The 25,139-nt window shown below is 41.6% G+C and overlaps 1 protein-coding gene across 5 annotated transcripts in view; it reads left to right on the top strand.

The window, feature by feature from the left end:
* The window catches only part of TTLL5 (tubulin tyrosine ligase like 5), a 124,775-nt gene that overhangs the window by 55,954 nt on the left and 43,682 nt on the right, over positions 1-25,139 (top strand). For all 5 annotated transcript variants that reach the window (XM_068683162.1, XM_068683161.1, XM_068683163.1 and 2 more), the window contains 4 exons: positions 543-656; positions 1,050-1,460; positions 3,005-3,195; positions 15,297-15,445. In XM_068683162.1, coding sequence (XP_068539263.1) covers positions 543-656; positions 1,050-1,460; positions 3,005-3,195; positions 15,297-15,445 — 865 coding nt within the window. The remainder of the gene's footprint in view (positions 1-542; positions 657-1,049; positions 1,461-3,004; positions 3,196-15,296; positions 15,446-25,139) is intronic.

Below are 25,139 nucleotides of genomic sequence, written 5' to 3'. Positions count from 1 at the left end.
CAGCCCCTACAGAAAATTATTCAGAGTTCTGGAGGCTGTGTTTTTTGTTTTCTTTCTTTCTTTTTAATCCCCAATGATTCTTTGTGATGAAGACTAGAGCAACTCCAATCCCATCTTCTTTTAGTGAAGTGAAATGGGGTGAATTGGGACTAGCCTTTATAAGGAACTGGATATGGTGGCTTGTGACTGAAATCAGAATATGGAAACTTGAAGATACTGACATTTGAAATGTGAAATTCTGAAATCAAAATAATGGTTGAAAGAAACTGAGGCTTATTAAATTGTGTGGCCTACAGTGAGCATACCCATTAGAAAGTAGAGCCTGCATGTTTGAGTATAATTAGGCATTCCATGGAAGGCAGCATTGTGCTGGCTGTTCACATCCAGTAGTCCATGCACATGACAGCATAATTGTGATCAACAGAGTTGCATGGTCTAAAATATTAGCAAGAAAGTCCATTATAGCAGTGTTTAAAAAGTCCCATTCCAGTGGTACCCCAGTTTGAATTATTCTAATTCCTAACTCCTGGATTGTGTTATAGAGCGTCCTGAAGTGATGAAAAAAATAAAAGGTGATCAACCCAAAAGTTCAGTTGCAGATTTGCCTGCAGAAGGACAAGCAAGAGGCTATAGACCCAAAGAAGTTAAATCAACCCGTAAGTGAACTGTCTTCATTCATCAAGAAAAAAATAATTAATCTACTATTTTTAATGTGGTTTCAAATAGATGTTAGAATCTGTGGGTTCAAACTGAGGTAACTGAATGCCCAGTTTTGGGGAAGATTCTGCATTTTTTTATTTTAGACCTAAGACAGGTACCGTAGGGTGAGCAGTACAAGTGAATTAGCTCCTCTTCTGTGGGGAATAATCTAGATATGGCAGTCATTGAAGGAGGATATTCATCATGTAGAGCTGCCTCTTGTCTTTACTGATAGATGAGGTCATCTTGGCTTCGGTGGGTCGATGAATAGAGGCAGCTCAAGTATGTTGTTTTCTGAAGGACCTCAGAGGGAGCTTTTCTCATGTAGTTTATTCACCATCTCTTTCTAGTTCCAGAAGGACCCACCTTCTCCTTAAATACTGAACTGAAATTACCTCGGTGCAGCCCTTCTAGTGCTTCTTCCTCTGTTTCTGGTACTATGTTCCAGAGAAGTACCAGTTCCCAGTTACCATCTCAACCTGCAGCATCTGGAAATCCACAGGTGCCTGGTTACCATTCATTGCCGGTTCCCCCAGTTGGTCCCAGGCTGTTTCAGTCTTCATCTTCTCTACCTTCCTCCCAGAGCACAGCACCTGACAGCTCTTCTGTCTTCACAAATCCAGTGTCCAGTGAGGCTTCTAGCCTTGCAGGGTTACATCGTTGTCGTTCTGGTAGCTACACCATTGGGCCATTCTCGTCTTTGCAGAGAGCTGCTCAGATCTACAGCCAAAGATTGTCCCGCCCATCATCTGCAAAAGCAGGTGAGTGTTCTATGTTGTTTGATAACCAGCTAGTTCACTATACAGATTTTGTAATCTCTCTTCTGGAATAGGTGGTAATTTCACATTTCTAGAATTAAGAGTCTTGTTCCAATGGTGATAAATTCCTCGTGGAAGGGAAGAATGCAGGAAGCATCCCTTGTTTGCCAAAGATGCCCTTTTATGGAGCATATAAACATGGAATTGAACTTCTGAAAAAGCTGGAAATGAAGTATTGTATACTTGATTGTATTACTGATCTATTGTTTATCTTTAGTGATTTTAATGTAGTTTTGTTTAGCAGAATTCTCAGCCTGTGTTGTTCTTCGTGCCTTATATTCCTCTCACACAGAAAATCTGCTAATGAAACCATGATTTTTTAATACTTAAAGCTGTGTCAAGACCTCTAAAGAAAGAAAGATATGAGTGGATTGGTATTGTATCTCATTCTTTAGGACCTTTCAGAACTGATATAATAAAGAGTATCTCAAAAACAAGACCCAGAAACTACACATTTACTATTCTAAGATAGGACATAGTTAAGCAAGCCATCTTTAGAGTGTAAGGAACTTGAAGGGTGGAAGAAACTGTAGAAATTTATGGATGCAGACTGTAACATGTTAAGAAAGTTTTAGGAAGCATACAGAGGCTAACAGCTGTGCTCCCAGTAACATGCTTTTCTTTGGTGTGCATTTGCTTTGGGTTATACATCAGTCAGCACACTTCCACTAGAGTTGCTATGCAGCAACTCTATATAGTGACAAGCTTTCTAGCATTAAAAAAAAATCTGACTTCCCAGCTGAGTACATTATTTAAAGGAGTCCATTTGTTTTCAAGGAAAAGCATTATAGATTTAACTTACATAATAGCCAGACAGCATTCTCTGGCAGTGGGTGCTATTAGATGCATTATAATAAGAAGAATGAGGGTTTGGCATTGACAAAAGCTCATATAGGTAATACCGGTGCAGAACAGAAAGCTGTAATCCCCCTAAAACCTCTAAGAAGTATGATACCTGCTTTTTCATCTGTGATCAGCAGGCTGAGAAAGAGTCTGACATACTATTAGGGTGGATCCAGAGAAGGGTCACAAAAATGTTCAGAGGGCTGGAGCATCTCTCCTGTCAGAGTTGGGGTTGTTCAGCCTAGAGAAGAGAAGGCTTTGGGGAGATCTTCTTGTAGCATTCCAATACCTAAAGAGGGCCTGCAAGATAGATGGGGAGACTATACCCTCTTTACCAGTGTGTGGTGATAGGACAAGGGGTAATGGTTTTAAACTAGAAGATGGTAGGTTTAGATTAAATTTAAGGAGGAAACTCTTTACTATGAGGGTGGTTAAATACTAGAACAGGTTGTCCAGAGAGGTTGTTGATGCCTCTTTCCTGGAAGTGTTCAAGGATGGGACTTTGAGCAACCCAATCTAGTGGAAGGCATCCCTGCCCATGTTGGGGGTTGGAACTAGATGAGTTGGAAGGGACCTCAGAATCATAGAATGGTTTAATCTTTATGATACTGCTAACTAAGCATGACCAGATGTTTGTTTGGTAGGTTTGTGCCATCGCAGTCCAGGTGGACAGCATGTGGGCCCAGCCGGGATGCACAAAGATACAGAAGATGCTACTTCTCAGGGCAAACGTTACAGCCCTAGTATGGTAGCAGCAGAACTGCAACAGCTGGCAGAAAAGCAAGCAGCTTGTCAGTACTCCCCACCAAGCCACATCAGTCTCCTTACACAGCAGGTATGTAAGCTGCAGTCCCTGTGACAACAGAAAAATCTGTCACAAACTTCTGTGTCAGCACTGAGCTGGGATGAGGTATGCTGGAAAGAGTAAATCTCATGAAAATTGATTTTTTGTCATGTTGTTAATTGGAAGTGTTTACATTGACCAGAATTTTGATTTTCTGTGAGATGACAAGAACATTGCTAAAGTCCTTTTTGTAGAAGAAAGTGAGCCTGGGCAGAAGATTAGAAAATATGTTGTGAAAAAACAACAGACCCATGCTTGGTCTTATTAAACAAACCAAGTCTTCTCAGATTTGTGTTTCCATGACAATTGCTTCCTCATTCCTCAAGTGTTCGCTTCTTTGTGACAAGCAAACAATGAAGACCTCAGAAGGTAGCATGAAGTGCAGATTTTTCTCAGTGACCTTGATACATTTTTGCATTGGGCTACACACTATTTGTATAGGCTTTGCTTCTATATTGAAATTCAGAACATGGTTTGGGTTGTGTTGGTGGTCTTTTGTCAGAATGAAGAAGGGGATTAATGAATCAATGAAAAGTTTAGAGCTGGGGCTCTGTCCAGCAATGAGTTTCGTTCCCAAGCTTGCATCTATTTGGCTCTAGACATCGTTCTCTACTGTAATTCTCTAGGCCATGTTTTAGTAATAATCCCTCTAGACAGATTAAATCTGAAGCCTGCTTAGTATGAAAATGTGGATAGTTTAGTTGAGGACAATTTAGTTCTATTCTTTTAAGACAACGTACAATCTACAATTAAGGCAATTCTGTAGTAGTGCATTACCTTCCTATGTGTTTCTAGTCAGGGTACTCTGAATTGAAGCTTTCCCTTTTTTACTTTTCCATTTAAGCCTCTTGAAATATCACAGTCTTTTTAAAGTAGAAGTATTTTAAAACAAATTGTCATGAAAACCCCTGGAGGAGATCATCACTTACCAAAATAATAAAAATAGTAAAGTTGTTTAAAGCCAGTCCAACAAACTGGAGTTAGTGTACCTGGTTTGAAAGTACCTGACTGGTATGAAAGTGACTTGATATTTAGATTTAATAGTGTTTAATGACAAGATTAAGACTATTGATTGTTGGGTGTGGGGTGGGGAGAAAAACTATTGAAAATATTACTACTGCTGTGGACTTCAGCATTTCCAAGGGCAAGAACTTGTATGTGAGTTGGGTACCTTTTGACTGTGTCTTGGTTCTCTGTGTTGTACCCAGCTGTGTCTTGGGGGTGGGGGTACTCTAATCCAATGCATCCTTCCAAGAGCAGCTGGGAAGCTTGTTTTCCATTCCAGTTCTTGTGAGAATTGCTTCTACTATCCAAGTACTATCCTGGGTCTCTGGGGTTCCTGGGAATGTAGCCTCAACAGCTGTGATTTGAATGATGTTGCCATTCTGGTTGGGAGTCCATCTCCGGTTCTCTAATCCCTGCTGTTGCTCACTGTTTCCTATCCATGCCTGCAGCCCCTGCTTCACATTTTCTCTCACACTCCTATATTCTACCGTCTGTATTAAATGAATTTAATTTAAATCCATTGGCTACTGAAAGGACAATGTTCAAAGGGCAAATTTTATATGTAAGTAGCTGAAGAACTTTGAACAAATGTAACATCTGTTTTCAGAAAACAAGATTTTGTGATTATATCATCCGACTGTCTTGTCAGTCCTCTCCATTTGCTTCTGAAACACCAGATGGGTGACTTGTGTAACTGTCATTAACGATAACTGCAGGAAAGATGTTCCTTAAGGACACACCAGAGAATGACAGCCTCAAGTTAAGTTATGAAAAATAAATGTTCAGTTTTACAAATGAATAATACACTGAAGCTGCTAGGGAGAATCCTTATAGTTAAACATAAAGCTAACATTCACTGTTAACACCTTCTGAGGAGTTTTATTACATTTTATTTACTTTACACAGACTTACATGAAGTCTAATAATAAAGCCAATTGTGAGGTTTTGAAAAACAGTGAGAATTCTGTACCTCCATCCATATGAAATCTTTAAAACACTTCCTGATTTTTGCAGGAGTCACAATCTAAGTTCAGTACTCCATAGTACCCAAAAACAACAAGGTGTTCCTCTTGCAAACTCCCACTAAGTCCTGTAAGCACATAGTGTGGAGATATCTGTGGAAGATATGTGCCATCAAGGGTCCAGTACTATCCTGATAAATTCCTGGCTAAGTGAGCTAATAAGGAGGCATCTGAGCTACAAAGGTCACAAGAAAACAAGTATGCAGTTGAGAAACCCTGTCCAAATCCCCTGAGATTCAACTAAATTTGTCTTAAAAAATAGAATGTCCTTATTTCTTTCATGAAAATGTGCATAGAAGTACAAGGCAAATGAATGTTTCAGTCAAGGGCTACAAGCAAGTGCAGTTCAACTGTACCCATGGTGTTTGCATTTTGTTTGGTTAGTCAAAAATACATGTATTAATGAGCAGCGAATGGAACTAATTTGGAACTACCTACAACATGTGCTGCATCTTGCTTCTAAGTTACTGGCTGTAGGGAGGTGAGATCTTAGTGTCACAGGGAACAGGCTTGTAAAAGACGTGGTTATTGGCCAGGGAGATGTTCAAGGATGCCACAGAAACCAGATTTTCTTTATTCTGCTATTGGTAGATTATTAATGTATTTGGGATATAGTCTAGGTCTGTGGAAACAAGTCTTGGAGGATAAGGGCATTAGAGAGATTACATTTCCTTTGTATTATTTTTTCTTCACTGTAGTAAATGTATCTTCTTTCCAGGTAATGAAGTTAGACTCCTACCAGAAGAAAAGATAGGATAGGCAAAAAAATGTTTAGTGAGGCTCCTGTGGCTGGATGTTATGAAGAAATGAAACAAGAGAAGCGACAAAGTTTCTAACAAAAGGTGTGGTTGGTGGTGACATTGTTACAGAAGACAGAAATGTAGCAAATATACTTTTCTGTAACAAAGGCTCTAAAAGTTTCCATTAAATTAAAGTAGGGAGTCTTACTCCAGAACCAGATGACCAGGCACTGAAACAAATAAAAAAAAATAATAATTCACACAAACATAATATAAACAAACAAACCACAATCACCACCAACAAAAACAACCTTCCCATGTCTTGGTCTGTTATAATTCTTTGAACTGAGAAAAGTGGCAAGTTGTGGAACTGAGCCTTGTTGTTTACACTTACAAAAGAGATTTTGGCGATCTTTCAGCAAGGACTGTTAAGCCAGGTGTTTCAGGGTGAGGGGTATATAGATTGGAAACAAAAAGCAAGTAAATGAGTATCTGGCCACTTTTCAGCACAGCAAGTGGCTAACTGAAGTTAGAAAATACAGAATGCACAAGCTGGAGTGTAACATTAAATTTGAAAGGAGGAGGTTAATAATGACTGGCAAATTACTACCCCAAGTGTGAATATAAAAGCAAGTTATTGCAAGGTAATATAGGGTGTGAATTTACGGTAGATTAACTGCTCTGTAGTGTTCATCCATGTGAACACATACTTGTGCAGCTTATGTTTACTATGTGAGGCAACTCTTGTTATCTTCTGTATAAAGTGGGCTAGAAGTGTCCAGACGTTCATTTGCTGTGAAGCTGTGTGTGCTGTAAACTTGAACTCTAGCCTAACTCTTGGAATTTGTCAGTATATCTGTATTCTTCTGTTGATTATTATGAGAAAAGCAAAGAGAAATCTAACTTCATTAAGTGCAGCACAATGCTAGATGAAGTTCAGTGTTTACAAACAACTGATTGCATGATGAGCAATAACCTCAATTGCATAAAATAACAACAAACAAAAATAATTGCCTGTTTTAGGAACAGGATAGGAAATAGTATGCAATTATGTGGAAATTAATACATTCCCTCCCTCAAATTACAGTCTACAATTCTGGTTGCCGTTTCTAAAGTGAATTTAGGAAAATATCTGGGATGAATAGATGAATGACTGCAATGGTTAAATACATAATGCTATTTTCACTTCCTCATTAAAAATGCAAGATAGGTTGTTTAGGAAGGAAATAATATGAAGGAATTATACAGAGCAGTGGATGACAAGGTAAATAATGTTGATTTTTATTCATGTTTCTCATAATAGAAGAAGGAGGGTATTCAGTTCAGTAGGAAGACGTCTGACTAAAAACTGGTAACAGTAAATAGCTACTGTCACAGAACATGCTTATTGTCTGAAATGACCTGCAACAAGATGCCATTAAGGTAAAAAGCTTAACAGGATCCAGAGCTAAACTGGCTATTTATGTGGACAAGATGAAATGGAATAATTGCCTCAGAATAATACTCTTTCAGATTGTCCAGAAGTTTTGCTTGTTTTGTTTGCCCATTGCCAAGCATGAGCCTAGGACAGTAAGAGTAATATTGGAGAATGAAGGCAGATACGTTAGTGAATCTGAGAATGAAGTCTGAAGATACAATGAAAAAGGCTTACTAAGCTGTATTAGGGACTGAATTGCTTTTGTTGGCTTGGCTTGTAATACAAGGTCCTCACTGGCTCCTATGCTACTTCTGGACAGCTGAACTAAGGGGTTTTTTTTTGGTTGTACCAACTGTTAGTGATTGGTCTTACCTGATGAATTGGTGGATGAAGGCTGTGACAAAAATAATCTAGACTTCTTTTTCCTCTGCTGTGTTCCTTACCAGGCATTAATCCCAAAGTCTGTACTTAAAGTGTGTTTAGCATAAAATACTTCTGTGTGCTTGTGTTGTAGGACTTTCTACAGGGAGAATGTTAAAATGCACAGCACGTGTGTGGATCTGGCACCAGGTGGCTGGATCCTGGATCTGTATATGCTTTCCTTTGTGAATAGCATGCTACTTCTCTCTGAAATACACCATAAGGTAAAAGGAGGGTTTTCTCCTGCGGTGCTGGGTCTGTGTGAGGTCCCTATCATTGGCTGGTGTGGAGGGGCTGCAGCTGATAGCTGCCAGGCTGGAGTACTTTATAGTTATTAATGCTAGTGAACAGAAGAATGTGTTGAATTGGCCAGCTTCACTAGGAGGAGGAGGAAGAGAAGGAGGAGGGGAAGCCTTGTGGGAGCTCTGCCCTTCTCTGTGAGGAGGAGAGTGAGATTTCAGGACCCACCTATCATTAGGAATAGCTCCAATTCTTCTAGCCAGGGAGTTCAATCATAGGGATAACATCAGACCACCCAGGCAAGGGCTAGACCCAGCTGTCTCCATCTCAGCTATGCAACCAGTCAGTGCCCAGAATCTAGCAGCTAGGATTCCTGCAAACATGCTGACGGGCCCATAGGAGGACGGGGCGCTCACTTCATTCTACATTTTTTTATTTGGACAGAAAGTGGAAACTAGGACGAAGGTGAGTTTACTGAGCATTAGGACAGTGGAGAGGAAGCGAGGAAGAAATGGAACGGGCAGTTTGCCGTGCCCCGGATTGCCTTTGTGGGAATTGTTTGCCACTGGAATCTCAAAATGAAAAGCTTCAACTTAACATCAGTTACAGCAAAACTTGAACCCATTTCATTCCTCCTCTGTTACCCATCTCAACTACACAGCTTGGTACCCTGGCCTGCATTGTCCTCAGCAGAGGAAAAGTGTCACAAAGCCAACTGCCAGTGTGTGAAAACCCTATACAGGTCCCAGTGGTCATCGCTTTCAGTTCTGGACCTGAGCAGTGCAACATGGTGACTACAAAGACTGCAATAAATACTTTCAGAACTTAGGGGGTATTTTCCCCACCAATTTTTATTTTTTTCCTTTTTTTTCTCCAGTGTTAGTCCCTTGCTTTGACTCAACTCCCTTTATCTGAGTCTTAGTCTGATTCGATTTCCTTACATAACTATTTGGTTAGCTTTTACTTTTACACTGATAGAGTGGAAGGGAATTGTAGAGGAAAAAGGCATCTTGCTCTGTAACCAGGAAGAGGAGCAAGAAGACAGGAGATGAAGTCTGAGGTCTTCATCTCAGGGCCCCATCTCCTCCTCATCCCCACACTGCTGATGCAAGATTTAGAACTGCTTCTAAGACTACTGACTTGTAGCATCAGCAATACTACACCTGGGTACAGCAGAGGCTGTAGGAAGCAAAAATGTCAGTGTGGTTTCTGCAGAGCAGGGGTTGAACCCTTTTGCTCTGGGACTCCAGAGGGACTAGGAGCAGAGGCTTTTGTTTTGGTGCAGCAGCATTTGCAGATCTAAACGGGCCAGGCTGAGCAGTTAGAACTCATCTTATGGGAAAGATTACACCCTGGTCATCAAATGTTTGGCAGGACTATGTCTTATCAAAATCACTCCCACTGGGAAGTTTTGAGGCAGAGTGTGTCTAAATGAAAGCCTGACTTTTTCAGGAGGAGGAGGAGAGGAGTTCAGTCATCCACAGCAGCAGTACTAACCTTTTTTTTTCATTGTTAAGTGGATGCATACGCTGGAGACACTACAAAGGAATTTGCAAGTTTGTCAGGTTTCCCAGGAATGTCTCTGGCAGGTCTTTGTCTGGAACATTTTCTGGAGACTGGAACACTTGTGCTCTGTATGCATATGTATATCCTGTAAGCTGGTAAGCTCAGCAAGCAGCGAAGGAATGTCACAGGCCTTTGGCCAGATTAGCCTTGGTACACACACAGATTTCACACTTCCCAGCCTGCTGTTAGCCCCAGTTCTTCCCTTCTTGCTGGCTGCTCCTGCAAATTCAAATTTGTGCATGAAACGAAGCTGTTTTAGTATGGGGTGTGGTCAGCAAGCTGACCTGGGTCACAAGAAGGTGGCCCTAGAAAAATGTTTGTATTGTGTGGTTTCTCCAAGGAACCTGTAGTAGGTGTGTTCTGTGCCACTGTTCAGCCGGTGGAAGTGCACGTGTTTGAGATTGTGGTTTGGGGTTTCCTTTGCCATTTCGGAAAAGAGGCACGTTAAGGTCCACTGATGTTTCCCATACTGGGATTGCCTGTTGGATTCCAGCCTCTCAATATATTAAGGAAGATGGACTGCAAGGCAGATGGACTGTGCCCAATAGCTCTAGAAGACCTGGGTGCTTTGTTAGACCACATCGTGTGGGCCTGGGCTAGATCAAATGTACATGGGAGCTCTGTGGTGAAGCCAAGAAAATGCAGCACAAAGGCTGATGAGGGGACTGATTAATATTGAATATTTATGTTATTGCAGTATGTAGTCAGTCATCTCTGAAGGCTGAACAAAGAGAAATATCATTGAAAGAATGTAGCAAAATACTTCCTTTTTTTTTTTTTCTTTTTTTTTTTTTTAAAGGCAAGTTGTTAGCTCTTACCCTCAGTTCCTGGGGATATAAATATTTCAATGATCTCAAAAGCTCTGGGGGATATGTGTCTAAGGAAAGCTTGGCAGGTGAAAATAAAGTCACTATGCGAGCCAGGTAATGAAAGAAAAGAAACATTTGTTTTACAAGCTATTGGATATAAAGATGGCATTGATGGATGGAATGGATTAGTAACTAATAAAATGGGAAATTAGGGATTGACTGGGGGGTCTTGAAGAAGTCAGAGTGAGCACAAAGGAAAAAGTAGATCTAAAGACAAAAGAGAAGATCCCACAAATGATTAGGCATTTTGCATATTTTTCATTAGTTTTCTAATGGAATGATTCCTTCTTTGAGCTTATGATACAGTGTTATCTTCTCCTATCTGAGGCATCAAAGCTTAAATGTTCTGGTCTGATCATAAAGCCAGTGCTCTTCTTTCTGCCTTACATGTGTCTTACCATGATCCCTGTCCAATCTTTCTTTAAAGGAAAAGGGTTCCTCAATGAACTATTGAACCAACCAACTTTGAAACTTACTGGTTATAGACATTGTGCCAAAAACTGTGACATTAGGTCTCTTCCTGTTTCAGCCTGAGATTTTCATCATACTGGAGGTTTTTCTGGAAGGAATGAAGTAGGACTATGATCACTGCATCTTTGGCCCATCTTAGTTTTGATCTTTGAAATATGTCTTGACTGCCTGGATCCTTTTTCTTCCTCACTAATCAGGAAGACCCAAATGGAAATCTGAGATGTGTGAACTGGAGAAGATGGAATTGTGGCTCCAACTAGAAGAAATAGCTATAGATTCTGTAGATCTTCAGTCCTCAGCACATTTTTTATAGGTAAAAGGATATGATTGGCCTCTGGCAGAAAAATACAAAAACTGTCAACTGGGGAGTGTGAAGTAGGCATTTTTTGTATGGCATTGCTTGCTTAATGTTGTAACACAGTGACCAGTGAAACTCAGGATCTGCTGTTCAGGATGTTGGTAATGAAACTTTTAAAGACATTTTTCCACTGCCAAGAGGGGCAGAGTAACAATATCTGATGATTATGTGTCCCTATTCATGCTGCTTGGCTCCTGCAAAGCAGCAAGAGAAACACTTGACCTTTCGCAAACTTTTTCCTGAATCCTTGAAGGAATCTGCAGCGCTGTTTTTTTTTTTTTTTTTTTTTTTTTGTCATTGTTAACAGTTGCTACTTTGGAAAAATCAGAATGTCTGCTGCTTTATACTTTAGCCTATTTGAAACGAGATCAAAATGAAAATGATGTGTTTTATTCAAGTTCTTGAATATGAATATGGGAAACTGTTGAAAGAATGGTGTAATGTAGATTAGGAACGTGAAAGATATTAAGCTTCTCTTCTGACTTTTGCTTGTGATTTATTTTAAAGGTTCTTTGTCTATAGAATACTATTTTTTAGAAACAAGTTCTATATTGGAGCTTTCATTCTTCCTACCTATATTTGAAGATTTCTCATTTGTAATTTCAGTTATAAAGCAGATTAACAAAACTGAACGCTTCAACTCTTGTATCTGGCGCTTTTGGGTATCATTCTCTGATCTTGGTTTCAGTCTTAAATTTATTCAGAAATATATTTCTCTGAATAAAGCAAGACCATAGAGACCTGATTCTTTTAAGCTTATGCATTTCTACTGTCAAGAGGGCAAATGCATTGCTCACCTTGAAACACTTTATTAAAAATAAACAACAAACACACTAACTTTTTTTTGTTGTAGATCCTCATGAATAACTATCTTCCTTTTGAGCTTCACAGCCTTTCTTTTTTGATTGTTTGTTTGTTTTTTGTTTTCCACTACTGCTATGCTGCAAGCTTCAAAATATATGGAGTTTTTGGTATGTGCTTTGGTCCAGGTACTGTGCATTATCTTCTAAGCCAAAGAAATCATCGATTTGTTGCTAAGTATTTCTCTTTTTACGAAGAGAAGAATACCGTTGCATCAGGTATACAGGAGGGCTAGTGTCTGGAAAATGAACCCACTCTGTGCAGATGTGTTGGGGGTCCCTCGGCAATCCACCAAAACATCCTGGCGAGCTAATTATAGCAGCTGGAATGTCTCAGCACATGGCACAGTATCAAGCAGTAACACCCATCTGGGTGGGCTGGCTGCAGCTAAACCTTACTCTCTTGCTGGTCTTCCCTCCTTCATTCTGAATCCCTTGCCTGTTTTTAATCCTGTTGTAATTTAAACACCTGTCTCTCTGGAATGTGTGAAATGTCCCTTTACCTATGCTAAGTTATCTGCTCACCTGCTTTGGTTGGAAAGACAGCTTTCAAGTAAACAATGATACAGTACGAGAGAAGAAAGCATACCACATTAATAGAGCAGGGGTGAGTTGGTAATTCATCAGACTAAATGCGTCTCGGTATCAGGATGATGAGGACAGAAGATTGGATAAAGTTATCCTATGTTCACACATGACTGTGTTTGCAAAGTTGTGATTGCTGTTGCTGACAAGCTAAGAATTTTATAGATCCTATTTCACTTACCATGTTGGCCCCTGCCTCATTTGCCGTTTTTGCCTTTTTTTTCTCTCCATCATAAACAATTTGTGGCCAGAAACTTAGGTATTTGTATGGTGCCTGGCACAGTTAGACCTAGATCTAATTTGATTGTTTTTATTGTTGCAATGAAAAGGCTTTATATTAAAGTCTGCCCAATATGTCCCACCGTAAGACCTTGTTTTAAGGTCTTAGAGGTTCCCTCCACACTGAGGATTCTAAGCTGAATTTCTCTGCACTTCTTGAGTACTGAGTCTTGAGACCCTTTTCTCCTCTGTTTTCAGTGGCCTGGTCTGTGTTGGGCTTGCAGCCTGGCTGACTTGAATGCAGAATAAGGAGAAATTCCACAAAGGTGTGGAGAACAGCTTGAACAAGGGGTCTTGTAAAATTTGGACCTGGACACAGCACGGGAGAGGATGCTGAGAATTATTAGGGTGAAAAGACAGAAATTGAAGGATGTGTGGTATACGTGGTCCAAAGGGGAACCCAGGTGTTAGGACTGTATGAACAAATAGATTGGCAAAATGAGCAGGCTGGGGAGGGGAATAAAAACTAGAACAACTCGGATAGGGTGCGTGAGCAACTGGAAGAGGAACTAAGAACAGAAGTGTGGGGAGAAAGATCAAATGAGCTACTCCTATGGAAAGTTCCAAGGTCAGGAATGGTGTGGCTCAAAGGCCAGTAGTAGTGTGGACGCCAGCGCTGGAAGTTAGGAAGACTGAAACTGGAACGAGCAGAAAAAGGAGAATGATGTATGAAGTGTGGAAACTGGGACTGGATGAGAAGAACAATGCACAGACAAGGAAGATGAATGGGAAAGGATCGAACTGGGAATGGATGAGACAGAAGGGGCTCCTTCTGGAGACATGGGCAGAAAAATAGCGTGCAACCATAATAATTTAACTCTGTCCAGAATTTGAAGTAGAAGTTAAGCATTCTGAAGTCAGGAAAAGCTTAGATGCCTTGTACTATAAAACCACTGAGGGGGTGACAACCTGTTGTGTTTCCAGATCCAATGTTAGTTCACATTCCAGAGTTCAGTCAGAGGATATGAAGTCTGCCGGCCTGCATAAGACTGTTGTAGGTATGAGTGTCGTATTATGTGATGAAGCTTGTATACCTTTGTTTTAGTACAATTTCACATGAATTCTGGTAAAAGAGTATTGTTAAGATAACAAAGCTGGGAATTCACAAACTATGCTTGAGCATTTAAAGGAAGTTAGGTCATACTTGAGTGACTTAATGAGCATCACCTTTGAGATCTGGAGCAGATGTAGGGCTAGTCTTCAGGCTCTTCTTTCTGGTTGCCCTGTGTCTCACAGGCTATGTGCTTTCCAGTTACCACAGAAATGAGCAGGGGCAGTACAAACAAGTCTTGTTTAGCATGCAACCTTAATCTTGATGCAGAACCAGGTCTGTTCTCTGATCCTAAAAAAGCAATATGTGATCTTGTAATTAAAGGCAGTCAACCTTTATAGTGTTTTGTAACCTTCATAAAATGTTTTTTAAATACAAACCATCATTTACGCTTCTATAATAGATACCATTGCCTTATGAATGTAGTCTCTCTTCAGTAAACCAACAGGTAGAGTCTGCTTGTAGCGTTTGTTCTTTTTAGAAGATGAGCAGCACAAGGAGAATGCTCAGAGAAAGAAACAATGGAATACATTTTATATGCTTAAAAACAGATTGATACTTGCTTTGCAGTTTGATAAAACAAACGTCTACCAAACATGATTACAGGCTGTCATTAACTAACTTGTATAGTTACCAGTGTGAACACTTTGAAGGTGGTTTGGGTGAGAAGTTTTATTCATGTGTGGTGTAGTTTGATACTACGTTTTATATCCAAGGTATATCTCTGTGCATAGATGGGGAAGGTAGAGAGGAGACAGATGTGTATGGATGGTTTGGTGACACAGCTCATGATGAAAGGGCAGATACACTGAGCCCTGCTCAGAAAGAGTAATATAAGCATCTAGCTTTTGATTGTAGATTTAATCTTTTAATGTAGAGTTAATTTTTACTTCATCCTTGTTATTTGTTCCATGGCAGGAAATGCTTTTGTGCTTTAGGATTTTTGCCCGATTCTTGTTCTCATCCTCCTTTGTGCTTCTGTGAATGGAAGGATTGTAGTTTTAATGCTGGTATGTGAATTCATCTCAAGCATGGTTGCTGTTGGTGTCATCTCTGGCTCCTTTATGTAGCTAGCAAAATTCTTCTGCATCTGAAGATTGACTTCTTTAGCAGTCTTTAGTACATACTCTCTCCAGTTTACTTAGTGTCACCTTTTGTTTGTTTCTTGGCTTTTAACAGTTTCTGATGTCTTTTTCTTTGCCTCTTCAGTTAACAAGCTTAAACTTGGCAAGTGGAGCTGTAAGCAAGGGGAATGCAGCTGGGCCCCAGAGCTACCGGTCAACAGTCAACAGGAAAGGGTCACCATGGGCTGTTCAGTCAGACACTCACGCAGCTGACAGAAGATCTTCAGCAGTCAGGTAAGATAAAGCTGGTGTTCCAAAGTTTTGAAGGGGAATGTATGGCACTCAGGAGCTCATTCATAACTTGTGTTTATCCTCTTGCTCAGAAGATAACATCTAAGGGCCAAGAACCAGTTCTTTTCATGTCTATCCTAGACACTAGGCCTGCAAAACCGAACTTGTTTCCAGTGCTGGCAGGTTCATGGTGAAATAAGGAAATAAATGAACATGTGGAATGGAAGGGAAATGTCTGTTTCTCTTCCCTGATTATTTCTTATCCTGGTATTTGTGAGTCTGGGTTCACTGCTGTTGAGACATGCAGAGTACAAACCTATTCCTGATACTGCAGAAATCACCACCAAGGCCTCATCTTCATGTGTTTTCCTAGAATATCAAGTTTAAGTTGTTCAAAGATAGAGTAACATCCTGTAGTGTTATACTAAGTTTTCTTTTGTGGCTTCCTTCTGCTCTCTATTAATTTTGGATATTGGAATTTTTGTGTCTGATACACTCATGGGACACAGGGCAGAGGACCATGATTCTGCTGTTAGAAAAACTATTCTTTCTGGGACTGAAAGAGCAGCAATATTTACTCCAAGGATTCTGGATCTTGGAAGCTAAGAGCAAGGTGAGCTTGCTGCAGAAGGCTGGACCTAACACAGGCCCAGAACCGCTTGGGATTTCTGATTTCTTCCTTTGCCTGAGTTTGCCTTCTTGTCCTTTTAAATAGAATAATGAGGCAGGGCTTCCACAACACAAGTTTAGGACTTTAATTTGCTGTGTACATGAAAATATTGATTCTTGCCATTGGTACCTGAATGCTACTGGAAAATGGAGGGAGGTAAGGAGGACAGATATGCAGTACAGAAGGAATACGTGACCTGGGTGGTCATCCTTTCCCAAACGGGTCCTTCAATAGGAGGATTGGAATGGGTTTTGGAAAGCTCAAGTAAAATTGTTCTTATTTCATCAGTCACTGCTTTTTGTCCTGCCTAGAGAAGAGGAATGTGAGAAATGAATTCCTGGCCTGTTTCTGTTCCAGCACAATGTTTGCCTCTGGGGTTTGGAGTTATTGAGAGAGGTGGTGATTCTGTTCTTGGAGCTGAGCCAGGGGAGCTATTACCTAATCCAAATAAACACCTATCCAACAGGTGTAAGCTGCCTTCCCCTTCTACACAGTTTTAGAGAGCAGCAGCGTGCAGGCTGGCCTGGAGCTTCTGTTCGTTTCTCATCTCTGCAACTCTGCATGGATTCAGACATGGCTGGAAAGAAATTACTCAGTCAAAATCTTCTGTTGTGGATCTCTGTGGAAGGCATTGTAATTACCACATTTTTCTGAAACCATTTCTGTTATGTCACTACCTGTAGATCTGACAGCCCAATTTCTAATGTCCAGAGCTCCACTCTGAACCATTTCCAGAGCCGTGCCTCATCTAGCATTGTATTTGTAGTTCAGTGAAGAAATTTGTTTTATTTCATACAAAGATCCAAAATACTTCAGAAGCGTCTGACCACAGCTGGTGATTCCATCTTCAAACTTTTGATGAAACATTTGGGCTTTCAGTACTTGAGTTATTCTGTTATTATTCTCCGAGCAAGACAAAGAAAGATATCTTAAGAACCTTTGTTGAATTATTTTATCTTTGTGGCTGCTTATGTCAAATGGCCAGAATTTGCCGGGAGTTAAAAGTTTTACATAAAAATGGAAATGAAAAAAAGTAATTTTTGAGGCAGTGCTAGATTCCATGAGCTGTGAACTTGTATTTAATGAAAGAATTCCAAAAGGAGTATCAAGGTTATATATGGGGATGGCTATCTTGTGTTGCAAATGCCTTTTTTGCTACTCAGTCTGTTACATTGGAGCTCAGCAGTTCACAGAGGGTCATCTGATGGGTGTCAGCCTGTGCTCTGTACTAGATGACTGTTTGAAGAAAAGCTTCCTGTTTTGTTCCATTGAGGTTCTGGTCTATCAGTTGTAGAATTCAGCAGGGATGGAAATATTTTGTCAATGGGTCTCTTATCTGGCTTGTGCTTGGCTCCAGTTCAAACATCTGCCTCTGAAGCTCAGTCCCTACAGCTTTTGTATGGCTCTCTGGTAAATCTGAGCCATCTTAGTGCTTCTGAGGCTTGAAAATTTGATTTTGATGCTTTTGAGCTATGGGATTCAGGCTATTAATGACAAATCTTCCTCCTCTTTAATTCCCACTCTCCCAGTACTGACTTATCTAATTTTTTTTTTCTGAACAGAAGTTAGATCTCCATTCTTTTGTTGAATTCCTTTGGCTGTATGAGAAGGGTTACCCAATCAATAATCTGCTTGCCAAGAGGCAAAGGAGATCTTGAGTTTGTAATACACAGAGAACAGTTCTGGATACATTAAAAAGTTATTGTACGAATCTGTAGTGCTGTCCCTTTTGAGACTTTTTTGTTTTAGTCACTTTCTTTGAGCTTTGTCTCTATTCCCACTCAGCTTGTGATCTAGGCTTTTGCCATGCCCCGGACAAAGAAGCCTGCAGGGCTGTACAAGAGGTGAGATGTTCCGAAGTTGCATTATCGTAATAGAGCTGTCCGAGGCCCTCTACCATGTTTGTAGCAGCCCAGCTTTTATTGCCCTTTGAAGCTCCCTGCAGCTATACTAAATCTGCTCTTTCATTCTTTAACCCTAGTCCTGAGGGCCTTATTTCAGTTCTGTCTCATCTTCTCACTCTATCAGGCAGGATTTTCACTTATTTACTTTCTGCTGTAACGGCATTAACATGTTACAGTTACATGTTTTGTAATTTAAGATTACCATTGATAATTTTTACAATATTAATAATGTAACCTAAGGACAACAAATATGAAAATGATTCCTTATTATCCTTTGGAACTCATGTCCAGACATGGATGCTAAGACCTTACTAGAACTGGGGCATTGAGCAGCTCTTGAAAGCATTCTCAGTTGCACGATAAAGGTAGAAAGTAGTGTTTAAGAGAATGAAAGTTGTTGTTCAGAACCTGAACTAATTTCTAATAACCCATTGGCAAATAGTTGCACAATCACTAGTGATGAGGATGGTCGACTTTCCTAGAAGCTTCTGTCACTGGAATCTGCAGCTGCTGTGTCACTTGTTTTTGAAATTCTCCTCAAAGAATCACTTGGACTCTGCAAATCACTTTCTGTCCAAGACCTGAATCAAAGCTAATGATTATTTTTTTTTCTAATTGGTACAGATTTCTGTGTTTTCAGCAGGCACCTTGGATTCAACAATAGCCACCCTTTTCCAGGTTCACCTTTTTGAACTCATACAAACAGTCTGTTGGCAAGAACTCAGTGGTGATTCGGTCACTGTTTTCCCACACCTCTGTTTCATTAGCTTCTTGTTCTTTCATGACATCTTTCTCAAAACTAAAGACAAAATCAACCCAGCTTAGCATATGGTTGCCTTGGATCTTCTGACAGATTTATCTAACTTGGTCAGGGGAGGCAGGCAAGCAAGCTTCTTTATCACCATTCAGAGGGCAGAATGGCAGTCCAAATTATATCAGGCAGCTTGGGAGGGCTACTGCAGTCAGAAACAAAGGGTTCTGCTCTTCTTGTTGTTTAACATGCTCAAAATACTTCTTTGCTCACACATTGAGCCAAGGTGCTCAGGTTCATCAGAAAATGACGTTTTGTTGGCAGGCGCACTAATCTGGGTTATACCGTATAAAATCAGAGTTTAGATTTTCTGATCTAGGAGTATATAGGTTGAATTCACTCTGTTATCGTTATTAATGGTAGTAACGACTCAGAGCATTGTGGGCTGTGCACATATAGTGGCCATATGTTCAGGTTCCCAAACAGGTTCTATTTTGTGTATTTTCATATTTTTTTTTCCTTGCCTGGAAATCTCGAGTGGGATGGGAAACTAGAAGATTCCGTGCAGACGTTTGGCATCTTAGGCTTTTAGGAACCCCAAACTGTATGCCTCAGGTCTGAAAATCCTGGTTTTCTGTGTCAAAGGGGTAGCTTGTTTTACATAACGGGAAGGTGAAAGTGGCTTCACTATTTGCTCAATTTTTTAGTTTAAATTTTCAAGATGTAGAAGGTAAAATATGAAATCAGGCAAGTGCTTGGACCTTGACTAGACAGGATATGAAGAGCTACGAGTAGAATCATACTAGAATAGCCAAGGGATGTGCTAATGTACAAGGTGGTTCTCACAGTGCTAGAGGGTGAGAAGTTGATGGGATTGTCTTGTTTTTTTTTTTTGCAAGACTCGTGCTAAGGTGGGCTTAGCATGGATCTTGCAGCAGGGACTCAGGGAAAGAGCTAACTACATATAGGCTTGCAGCTAGAAGTAAGGAGGAGAGAATTCCTAGTAATCTTGACAGCTAATGACAAGTTTTTGTAAGAATAGATCTCTTTCTCTTTGTTGCCATGCAGTTCTGCATCTGAAGGGTTAGTAGTGACTTTACACTCTTCCAAGTTGCTTGATTCAAGCTCCTTGCAGTCACTTGCCAGGTAGAGACTGTCCATTCTCTGTGCTGTGCCCCGCTTGCCAAGCGTGCTTGCTCAGCAGCTGGGTGCAGGCTAATGTTGAAGAGTCTGTGCTGTACTGATACCTCTGGAGGAAATGAAAGGAGAAAACAGCAGGCGCTGAGGGCTACAGAACAGGCCTTCAGTTTCAGGAAAGTCTGTGCTGACCTTACGCTTCCAGCTAGGCAGCACAAAAGTGCCAGAGCAGCAGTAGACCAAGACGACTGAGTGCAGTCCTGTGCCAGCACTGCCATGTGTCTGTTCCTTCCTCCTGATACAACTTGTCCCCTTCACTTTCCCTCTTAGAGGAAATGTCTGATTATGAGCTCAGTCTATTTGCACTACACTGCATTTTCTGCAGGCTTCATAATTACCATACAGTCTTTTTCATTCCTTTCTGGTGTAAAGATGTTGCTTCTAATACCCAGCACTAGCAGAATGTGCTGTCCTCATTCTTGCTGAGGGGCAGAAGAGTCTTGAGCATGAAGTAAATCTAACATGGGTTATTCTAATGCTGCTACCTTTGATTCTTCTCTGTTGTTAAAGCACTGGGAGGGACCCCAGCTCACAGTGTCCTTTCATGCTGCTGCTTGCAGGGATGAGAGCTGTATTAGGAAGACTTAGGAAGAACAGTTCCTTTTCAGCCAGAGTGGCTATTTGCAGTAGGGCAGACACATGAGGTTGATTCCTGTTTCCTGATTTTTTTCCTTATGGCAGGCTTGTCTTATCTTAATGCCTAAGTTAATTCAATTTCTTTATTCATGATGGAAGAGTAAATGAGGACGGGTGTAGTGATTTTTCTTTTTTTCTGTGACCAGTCCCCTGTCCACTTCCCCTTGGCAGCTCTGTCATACAACATCTGCTTGTGGCCCTTGAGAAGCAGCATTTCTGACAGTCCTGAAGCTGTGGGTTGATCTATTATCACCTCCTATTCAGAGGAAGGATGAGGAGGGAGGGTGAAAAACAGAAATGCTGCCTGTAGCTGTATGTTCTTGCAGCTCCTCCTGTCTCTAGTTCGTGCATGTTCTTCCTCCATCCCCACATATTTGTACACGTAACAGCCTTCCTGCCCCGGTAACCTCTTACCTTTTTTTACGTGTCTCCCAGGGTCACTGGTGACAACTTGTTAACTGTGGAAGTGAATTGGCTGACTTAAACTTCAGAAGTACGTGGCTTGCCTTGCGTTACTTCTTATAGAGAGAGATTTTGGTCGCGCTAACGAAACTTGTGATGGCAGGTCCAATTACTCTCCATCCTGCTTGGAAATTGCCCTGAGCCTCCGCACCACGGGTTGGCACCGTCTTGAAGGATCCCTGCTTCCCACAGCCAGGCCTTGGCTCTGGCTGCCTGGAGCCTCCGGGAGAGGAAAGGCGGAAAGCTCGTGACTTGCCCAGACAGTCTGAGGCCTGGCCCTGCAGCCTCGGCTCCCCAGACGCTGTTGAGTCGGACTTGGCTGGCAGCCGCCGCGCTGTTACTTTTCCGAGGTAATAAGTGAGATTAATCGCAGGACCCTTTCCAGAGGCGAAGGGGGTTTGGGCTGAGCGCAGGGAGAGAGCGTAGGAGCCAGTGCCGGGGCTGGGAGCTGGAGGCGAGAGCTGGGGCCTTGCAGCAGGGCAGAGCAGGGCACAACTCGTGCGAGCGTGGCCTCTGCTTGGCTGCTGCTGGAGGCTGCTCTGGAGCCGCAGCCTGGGGGCCTCCCTTGGGCTGGCTCCAGCTGAGTGAAGTGGGCACAGCCTTGGCATCGCCTCCACCTGTCTGCTGGGCCTGGGCAGCTGGGCTTTTTGCAAGTAGTTCTAGTGATGTGAGGGGACAGGTTTCTCTTCCTGCACCCGGCTCTGACTGCATGACTTCCTTTCAGAGAAGGTATGACAACCTTTCCCGTTATTCCCAGCGAGCAGCCCAGGTTGGTAGGTGGAGGGGAGTGACAGGGGTTTCATACCTTCCCTGAAGGCAGTGCTGCATAATGGTTCTTGGTTTTCTCATTTCAGCCGCCTACACAAACTGACCTTACCCCAGCGTAAATGTAGGATTTACTGTGCTGGATTGGGCTGCTAATCTTTTTGGTTCTCCTGTCCTGTGTTTCAGAGTAACTATCACCAATGTCTTCAGTGAAAGCAGAAAAACTTTTTGATTGGCAGTAAAGATATTCCCAGTCTCTAGGGGAAGCTTGCTTTTGCCCCCCAGCTGCAAACAGCTGACTTGTAGATCTCACCATATTTTCTGTTCTACATAGTCTAGCTGTGGGTGTTATCATTAATCATATTTTTATTTTCTGGGAATATTGTTGCCTCATTCATGAGCTGTAGCAGTGAGTTCCACAGGTATATTCCATATTATGCAGAAGTTTCCTTTTTAATTTTCTGGATTTTTTCCAAATTTGTTAAAAGTCTCTGCCCCCGTATTATGTGAAGGCAGACAGAAATGCTTGATTTATTTTCTGCGCTATTTATTCTGTATGTTTCTATCATCTCCCTTCTTATTTGTCTCTCCTAAACTAAACAGTCCCATTCTCTTCAAGTTCTAAATGGAAATCTTCCAACCCTCTAATAATTAGCTCTCTGTCTTTATGGAGATGACAAGAAACGAAAACAGCACATCAAGTAGGAGTAAAACGTAGATTTTATGTGACACTATCATTTTTAACTTTTATCTCTCATAACTTACATATGCTTACACCTTGATGGCTTCTGACCATACTAAACACTGGATTTTATTATTAATATGCAGTTGTTTTTCTTTGACTACTGCAATTAATATAAAACTGAGCAACAGGTATAGGCAGTTCATGCTGATACAATTCTTTTTTTGATTCCTCACCCGTGAACTCTCCTCTTCCTGGCTTTTAGCTGCCACCAGTGGATTTTGTTGGCTGTGATGGAAGTCACATGCTGTTTTCCGTTATAGTAAGCATTTAATTTAATATAGAGCTTGTTGAAATCTTTTAGTGTCTTGCACTACGTACCTCATAACCTTGCCCCCAGCCACCCCTGGTCTTAGATCTCTTTGAAATACCCTGTGTAGGTCCTACATATTTCATAATGCCAAGTGATCAGCAGATCTCCCTTTTCTCTGCATTTAGTTAAACCTCCAATCGCCATTACAATAGTTTTAGAGTGGCATTCAGAGGGTTAATGTGGCCGTACCTCTCACTTTGGTAGTTTGTGGGGAGAACTCTGCTGCCCTCAGCTTTCTAGGAAAGAGAGAACCCCAGTAGCCTGGTGCTCTTTGGGGGCTGCTCTGCCCAGAGCACTCTTTCTTTCTAGAGGAGCTCTGAAAGGGTTACAAGGGAGCCTTGGCTGTTTCTTTGAGCTATTTGGAAAGGACGGGCCTCAGACAGCTTGGCAGGAACCTGGGGCCCTGTTTTTTCCAGCCCAGCCCTTCCTTCTGCACGGAGCTGTCAGGGAATCCCACGAATGTCTGGTTTCTCCCCTTTCTTAAGTTTTTCAGCAATATTTTTATCCATTCCTGGCTCTTTCTCGCACAGGGACCTCAGTTTTTGTCGATTGCTTTGCCTTGCAGGTAGTGAGATGGAAATGAAAGCCATGCTACCATGCCACAGCCATTGGAATTAGTTCACCATTGCGCAGCTGAGAAGGGCACTGGGAAGTTTCCCAGAAGAGTGTCCTTTCTGGCATTGATCGTAGGGCAGGTCCATCTGGCCTAAGAACAGAGGGATTGAACGGGCCCATCTTTGAACTGTGCTATTCCTGTGGGTCACAGCGAGGCACTCGAAACCTCCAAGCTGCATGTTCAGTATCCTCCCTACCAGACACACGTTTGTGAAAATGGAAAGTCCCTTTGTAAACCAGTCTTCTGACGGACAAGACAGGTTAGCAACCTTTCCTTCGTTTGCCTCATGCTCTCCAGGGCTCTCCTGAGGCTGAACTCTGTGAATATTTTGTGTTTTGGAGGTTTCTGGGTCTGCACTATACCTTTTCACTTAATAAATAAATAAATAAAATTGCGTAGAGGGTGAAAATAAAATATGTCTTAGTGTTAGAAAGAAGGTTTGTTGAAAGCTTGGTTACTGGTAAGTGCAAAGGTCTTGAAAGGTCTCTCTGGTGTTGGAGCTACTGGTATTCTATCATCTCAGGAAGCCTGTCAGATGCTGGGAGCAGGGTGTGATCTGAGATCCATGTGGAAAGCCTTTCCAGAAGGCAGCCCTCATGTGGTGCAGTCCCTGGACAACTCGGAAGTCAGCAGCTGAAGAGCCTGAAGTCAAGTTCAGATAAAATCAAGTTTCAGCGACCAAGTAAGAATGCCAGAGCAGGAGGTAGCAAAAGGGGCCAAAGGCTTTTCCTCCTTCCTGTTAGGCTTTGTTTTGGGGCTACCTTCCCTTGTGCAGTGAAGTTTCCACCACCAATGCATGTTCACATTTTCCATCCAGCCCAGGCTTGGCTTACTCAGGGTGAACACAACACTCTTTTTGGTGTTTCATCCTGTGATATAAATGGGAATTCCCTTCCAGGAGCACAAAGAATCCCCTTTCCTATCCCTGAAAGTGTTAGTCAGCCCTTCCTATGAAGATCCTGCTTTGTCACCTAATTTTCCCCACCTTTCAGACTGGGGAGGTTTTGTAGCTGACACAGGAGTTTGTGAATGTATGTGGTTGGCTTCGTGACAGCCTGTTATTCTCCGGGGCTTCTCTGGGCTGCAGGTATCAGTCAGCAGCTGTTTGTGAGCCATGCAGGGCTCCAGCATTTAACAAAAACCTCTTTTGAAAATAGAGGAGGAGGGGAAAATAAAAGCATAAAGAAGTTGGGAAGTATTTCAGCTCTCCTGTGTACATGGTGACAGCTTTGTTGGAAATGCTGTTCACTAGCTCATAGGTGTTTGAAGTTGTACATACATTGTGTAAGCTGAAGAAGATGGGGCAACTAGAACTCCATGGTGAAATGCCACATTTTTGTTTGGGGAGTAATGTGAATTTATAATACTGAGTAACACTGGTGATTAGTAGTATTTTCTTAGTCTTTACCCAGCGTTGTATGCTCTCAGACAGTGAGTAGTTTGACCAAAATGTTGTGGGCAGGAGGATTTGATTGGTGATAAGCCAGAATGCCTTTCAATGGCTCAGAAAGGCTGGATATTGGACTGTCCAGAACCAGCACCAGTTGCAAAGATTTTTAAGTGCTCTGGTAAAGGTAGGGCCTGCAATGGCAGGATAAAGTAAGTCCTATATGGAAATACCGATGCATCCAGGGTCCTTCA

This window comes from Anas acuta, chromosome 5, assembly GCF_963932015.1.
Source record: "Anas acuta chromosome 5, bAnaAcu1.1, whole genome shotgun sequence".
Lineage (NCBI taxonomy): Eukaryota > Metazoa > Chordata > Aves > Anseriformes > Anatidae > Anas > Anas acuta.
This window is presented reverse-complemented; position numbering and strand designations above follow the sequence as displayed.